This window comes from Pterocles gutturalis, unplaced genomic scaffold (genome assembly GCF_000699245.1).
Source record: "Pterocles gutturalis isolate BGI_N339 unplaced genomic scaffold, ASM69924v1 scaffold44625, whole genome shotgun sequence".
Classification (NCBI taxonomy): domain Eukaryota; kingdom Metazoa; phylum Chordata; class Aves; order Pterocliformes; family Pteroclidae; genus Pterocles; species Pterocles gutturalis.
This window is the reverse complement of record NW_010142466.1, coordinates 13,142-19,996: the sequence shown is the minus strand read 5'-3', so window position 1 is coordinate 19,996 and position 6,855 is coordinate 13,142. Positions and strand designations below refer to the sequence as shown.

Sequence of the window (6,855 nt, the reverse complement as noted above, 5' to 3'; positions counted from 1 at the left end):
TAAACAGACAAATGTTTTCAGTCACAACAACTTTTTTTTTGAGAGGAAGCAAAGCCATAACAATGTATGTAAGAGGTTTTATGTAAATCATTAAAGGCCTAGTGACTTAAAATTGTTGCTAACACCACAAAGTTGCTTAATGTACACTTGAGAGTGTGAAGGCAGAACAGATGAATAGTCTCACAAATCTTATTTGCTCAGTTGGAAAAATGCAAAAATATTTGTAAAAAAAAAAAAAAGCTGATTCCTGCTCATTGCCATTCAAATTTAAAAGTCAAATTAATATTCATAATTTCTGAGTGCATGATGGTTTTTACTGGGAGGCAGAAGGGGCAGATACAACCAGTAAACAAATTTACTTTCAAATCCACACAGAATTCAATACCTACCTAGCCACTCGTTGAATTTTTTTACTTCACTAGGAAGTCCCAGCTCAGTAAAATCACCAGCATGTATTAACACATCTCCATATGGCATTTGGATGGGATCAGTTCTTGAGTGAGTATCAGAAATGCAGACAAATCGTGTATATCCTGGAGGTTTGGGAGCATCATGGGGCACCGGATCAACCCTGTAGGAAATGCATCATAACAAGGTTATAAACTACTTACATACTTCTTAGTGTCTACTTTGCAATTCTAATATTATTTTTTGCCTTTACAAAAGATTACACAGACTTCTAGATCTGTCTGATGGAAGGGATTTATTAAAACAAACCTAACACTAATGGGAGGTGTAAAAATTCTTGATGTTCATATCACAACATTCTCAGTATTTGTTGGGTAGATGGATTAATTTAAAGAGATTAAGGAAAAGAGATTGAACTATGGCAGTAACTCTGAAACAAATACTTACAAATAAATCCAAGGCATTGCCAGTTTCAAAGGAACGGTACTATCCCATTTCATTGTTTAAATATGATTACACAGTACACAGGGAAAAGATATGTTTTAGATACATAAATACATTTAAATGTATTTTTTCTAATTATAACTTTTTTCTGAAAGTTATATAATTCCAGCAAATTTAATTAACACATTTTGGAGATATGTTTCAGTGTCTTAATGCAAAGCAAGATAAGAACTCTCCTGACAACAGCTGTAAATGTACATTCAAGCCTCACTATTGTCAGGACAAATGTGGCAACTTTCTAGGCTTAATTATACTAAATGAAATCAGATGCTGTGAGGGGTGAGGCTGCATTGTTCAGAGCCCAATCTTGATATTCAAAACTGAGGAAACAAAGAGATCTGACCCAGTTTGATGAGACTTAACATCTGATTTAGAAGAGGAAAGCAGAGAACACCTCTCTGCTGTATGAGGAATGCTTATTTTCAACTCAATCTTTCTACCCTCAATCCATATTTTGTTAGAATATATAGAAGCAAATGTATCTGTATGCATCTATACCATATCTGCTATTCCAGTTAGGGAATTCTGGTGGAATAATATAAAAAAGCCAGAGATGCAAGAGTTATATTTATGTCACTAGAAATCAGAGAGATATACAGAATTGTTATGAATTATTTTACTTCTACAACACTTATTTTGAAAGAACAAACAAAATTAGTTTTGTTCACTGTTGCAGTATGTAATACATATTCCTATCCCTTGCTGGTTATGCTTCAATTCAGGAGTTTACTTTTATATAAATGCAGTCAGAAAAAAGTTAAGAGATCTTTGTTATTAATAACACCACCCCTGTTTACAGGGTAAATTTTCAGAAGGCATTTTATTACTTGAAAGATATATGATAATAATCTTTAATCACACAATCTTTTCTCTAAGTCAAAGAAGAATTCTATGAAATGTATAAGTGCATAAACTGAGGTGTTTTTGACAATTTCACAAGATTACCGAGAATGAGGAATAAATCTAAAACATTCAAATCTTGTTAAATACAGAAAAAGTCCAGAGCATTTTCTGCAATATAACTACAAAACTAGAGTATGAATAAATTATTTTGTACCCGCCTTTCCTATACCTTTTTAGGAACAAGAAATGTTGGGTTTTTTACAGCAGTACTGTAGTCCTTTAGTAGAGTACCTTGTAGTCATCTTTCTGAAGTTCCAGTTTTTGAGCAGAAAGTAATCAAACGTGAGGTAGGGCATAAAACCAGCTGTGATCAAAACACACCCAATGAATAATACCCAGCATTCTGTACATGCTAGTGGGATATGTAAGAAGCACATACTGGAAATTGTAAAACTTGGCTGACAAAGCATGGAATGTTTGGGCCCTGAGAGAGAGCAGCTGCAAACACTGAGTGTGGGGCTGAGGGAGTGTGTATGCTGCAGGGGGACACAGTCATACGTAGAAAGGCAAATGAAGAAAAGAGAGTTAGATGTAGGGGGAGTCAGACATGGGAGGTCACAACCTCAAACAGTGCAGCTGCACGACTGCTGTCACCTTTAGAAATGCCACTGTCTTGGAGGGAAGAGAGCTGCCACAGAGTGAGCTCCATGGATGGTGAGTGGAGGTAGCAGGGGTGCAAAGGAACACGGATAGCGAATGGTGGGTTTTAGACTAGTGAGTGAGACTTGTCATGAAGTGCAAGCTGTGTGAAGGTTAATGAATACAGTTCATGGAGTTCCTCCTCAAAATGAACTGAGATGGTGGGATAAAAATGAGAGGGAGCTGACCCTTGCTATCGTTGCTGCTGTTTAAGCTAAAAAGATTAAACGTCAGTTCAGTAAACAAATGTCTGATTATTGCTCTCCCTGCCCAGCACTTCCCAAAGTTAGTTACAGGTTGCATTAGCAAGCCAGGTTTAAATTATGCATACTACCCTAGCACAACATGAGGATATGGGCTGGTCCGCTTTTCGACTTTTCACGGTAGTGTAGCCTTTAAAGCAGGTGCTTCTCCTTCAGAAATTTTTTAAAGCTCAGCACAGCAGTAAGTTGGGTGTTAGGGAGTAGCATGCCCTTAACATGTTGCTCCTCTGAAACTAAATTTAAAAAACAACAGACTTACCACAGCAACCCATGAAGGACGTAATACACATGCTTTTTCTTATAGTTTGGATGGGGATAGGAAAGATGTGGACAGGATTTTCCTGGATGCTGAGGTATGAACAACTTTTAAATCCTGTGCAATGGGCCAGAGAATTTTCATGGGAAAAAGGCATCAATACAAAAAAAACCAAATAAATGAGATGCAGATTTTCACATTGAAGTGATATGCACACACTGAGGCCATATATAGGTAAAAACATATGTCAAGTTTCACAAAAGCATCTAAATTGTATTTCTGGAAATAATCTCTGAAGGCTCGATCCCCATATTCTTGTGTAACGCATTCCCACAGCAGCTGTCACACCAACACCCAATGTACTGCTTGCAGCATGAGCAGAGGAATAAAGATCTGCTGATTATTTTTGTGCAAATGCTTTTGTTTTTCTTTAAACCAGTATGAAAACTTGCAGAGGAATTGCAAAACAAAGTTTAAAAAATCTCAGAGCAAAAACACTGCCAAAGGTTAGTTTATACACTAGATTTCAGTGGTTTCACAAAGGAGCAAGACAGGAACCTTCCAGAAATGACTGACGGGCTTGAAAACACTGGCAGAATTTACCACCCTTCTTGTCAGTGGCAACCCAGTCGTCTCACAAGTACAGGGATGTCAGATTAAGATGGAGCTAGGAAAGGGCTGTCAGCAAGTTATGGGTGCTAAAAAGTGAAACAAGAAATATAAAGCTGCACAAAGGGCTAAGGAAGAGCTGCAAGATTGAATTCAGAAGAAAAGGAGCACAAAAAAATACTCTGTGGTTAAAGTAGTTTACTAGGAGGTTGGATGTTAACAGGTCTCGTGAAATCTGTTTATGATTGCCTGCAACATCACTATCTAGGCATTTTGAACTATACAGAAAGACAAGGCAAAGCCCTCACCTCCCTCAAGTTAACAAAACTTGTATAGACTAAAGCAGGGCTAAAAATTCACCCATAACAATCATGCGAATAAAAAGTGCTTTTGTTATGCTTTTTATGTCTACTTTTCCCTTCTTTGTTAATACCCTATTCATTGGTAGGAGGCAAAAGCAATCCTGCTGGTATTCAGAAACATTATTTACCATTTCTGTACCAAGAGAAAGAGTAGGTCAGATTGTGGTAAATGTTTCAATTGCTTTAGCCTGTTTTTCAATTTGCACTGGCTTCTTCAATAGTATTAATCATTCATGAGAGATTGCTAAACTCTTCTGAGGAACCATTTTCTAAGGATAGCTGATTTTCAACTACTGGCTTAGGTGCTGAACTTCTATCATGCAGTTGATTGTCTAAGCCCTCTGGTAATATGATTTGTTACTGGTTAGAAGTTTAAACGGCATGTTGTTGAGTACCGAGTGGGTACTAATAAATAACTTATTTTCAGCCCAGTAAAACACATTCAGCTTTTAAGACTAGTGAACAGATTCATGAGTGCCCAGGAACTGTCTGAATATTCACAAAGAATAGCTAAGCCTCAACAAATAAAGCAACCTGCATTTGGCATTTTCATTTGTAAAAGTATTTCTGAACCCACGCTTGTTTGTTTGTACTTTTGCTACCATTTGCCAGCTCTATAAACAAAAGATGTTTCCCAGAGCTAACACTCAACTCATTTTACTGCTTGCATTTCAATAGTACCTAAAAACCCCCAACACAGACCATAAGCTAATAAACTGCCCCCAAAGCCTGTGTGTTTGCTCACCACTCTGGTATATCTGTTAGTCTTCAGATTTTTTTAATATAATACCTAACTAATGCCAAAGAATGTATGTAAGCATTCACTAAACACACACATAGCATTCAAACAGTCATAACTGATGAGTTTTTTAACTGCAGAAATCATGGCCTATGTATGCAAATTATCATACCATATTAAACACCAAAAATATGAATGACACAATTATTTATTCAGTCTTTCAGTCTTCCTAAAGGAAAAAGAGTTTCCTTTAAAAACCATGAAAACCAGCCTCCTGATCTAAAGATAAGGCTGCTTCTCTCTTCAATAAACACAATAAAATGGTGCAGACATTTTTATTCTCTATAAAAATATTTTACAGTAGAACTTTATACTTAATTTATTTGTAATAGCTTTACTGTTTTGCTCTTCCTTCTGGCTTTAAACTTTATGGCAGGTTTCATTTTGTAATTATAATTCTCCACTTTACATTACAACTAAATCATTCAGAGCAGTTAATTTTACTGATGTTGTCATTATATAAGAAGTCTGAAACAAACACATTAATTACTCTTTAAGCACTTGGCATCTTCGGCACATTGGTATGAAAGTAAACTGTCGGATGGGCGCCCGCACTATTTTATTTATTGATGTGATTTTTCCCTTGTATGTAGCTGTAATATAACTAACCAAACAGTATGTGTTGTACAGATACAGGCTTGGAATTTTCAACAGCTATTTACATCAATAAGCAAGTCCACAAAGCAAACAAACATTATTAAGATTGCAGAAAGTACCATCCTTGTAGCATCTCATTTTATTACCACTGCTTGTTTATTTCTCTTTTTAATACCCATTATGTATTAAAGTTATGCTATTAGAGTAATATTTCTCCCATCCTTTAACAAAGTACTTATACTTTCCAAATGGACTGATTACTCTATAGTAATTGTTATTAGAAAGGCAGCAAACAGTGTTCTTTGAATTCTTTTTGACTGGTCCATCAAATACCACATTGACAAGGCAGTAACAATTCAGAAGGCTGTGCTAGAGCAATAACAAAACTATAATACTTACATTTGCACATGTGGGGGCTGGAAACGTCCCTGGTTAATGTTGTAGAACGTGAAAGCCTGTGTGGGGTTGGAGCTGTATTCATCCACTTCAATTATGAGTCTACTGTGCTGATGCCTTCTAGCTGCCATAATGTGTGACTGGGAGAAAGCCATGCTTGCACTACGTAGTTTGGCTTTTTCAGGCGATCATAGCTGCTATCTTCCTACATCGATGGAAGAAGACCATGACATCTCCTTACCTAAACAGCACACTCCCCTTCAAAAAACCTAAAAGCAAATTGAAGAGATGGAGCATAACTGACAGTTACCTGTTTGGAATTTGCTTTATTTAATACAAGATGAAGATGAAGATGGAGATGAAGATGGAGATGGAGATGAAGATGGAGATGAAGATGGAGGGACGAAGACACACAGCTCAAAGAACACATCACAAGCCTTTCCAACTCAGCAATTTGATGAACGTTCTTTAGTTGGAGGTGGGAAGCAAGGAGTGGAAGTAAAGTTGCTAAAGAACACAGGGGCAACTTGCTCAAATGTTTCAGACATTTAATACAAATCTAAAAGACAAGGCGGTCATTCTTCAGAATAGCACATCAAATAATGATGTTTCTTTAACACAATCATTTACTTTCCTTTTTTATTGCATTGCTGAATGCTTATTACCCATCCTCACTCAAAAAAACCCCACCAAACCTGAAATGGAATACACACCTGTGCACTAAAATGTGCACAAAAAATGTGACTAAAATGCAAGTTAATTAAACAAGAATCAGCCTAACTAATTATTCAGAAAGTCTGTGCCATTGATTACGGGGAAGCATTGCAACTGGCTGTTCTTTACACCCTAAGGAACAGAGTAAATGACCTTCTGTGCACACGCTCCTGGTTGTATAGTACCATTGAAGGCACTCCTGACACAAGACTGAAGGACTACCCCCTTCAGCATATTCTCTTCTCAGACAGTACTAACCCCACATTCTGGCTTCACTGGAAAAGAAAGTGATTCAAAGGCTAACACACAGTTAAATGTTACTAAATATTAAAGTAAAATCCATATAGATTTCATGTTTGGGAATAGATTTTTCCCTGAAGGTTATGCAAGTCTAGAACAGCAGCA

General features: G+C 36.8%; 1 protein-coding gene across 1 annotated transcript; it reads right to left on the bottom strand.

Annotated features, from left to right (window-relative positions):
* Window positions 1-389: 389 nt before the first annotated feature.
* Window positions 390-5,989, bottom strand: LOC104469736 (metallophosphoesterase domain-containing protein 1; the record flags this gene model as incomplete). Its single annotated transcript, XM_010084363.1, has 2 exons — window positions 5,740-5,989; window positions 390-571 (listed from the first exon to the last, which is right to left on the bottom strand). Coding segments are annotated over exons 1-2 (334 nt in total), but the record flags the coding sequence as incomplete, so codon positions are not given.
* Between the last annotated feature and the right edge of the window lie 866 nt (window positions 5,990-6,855).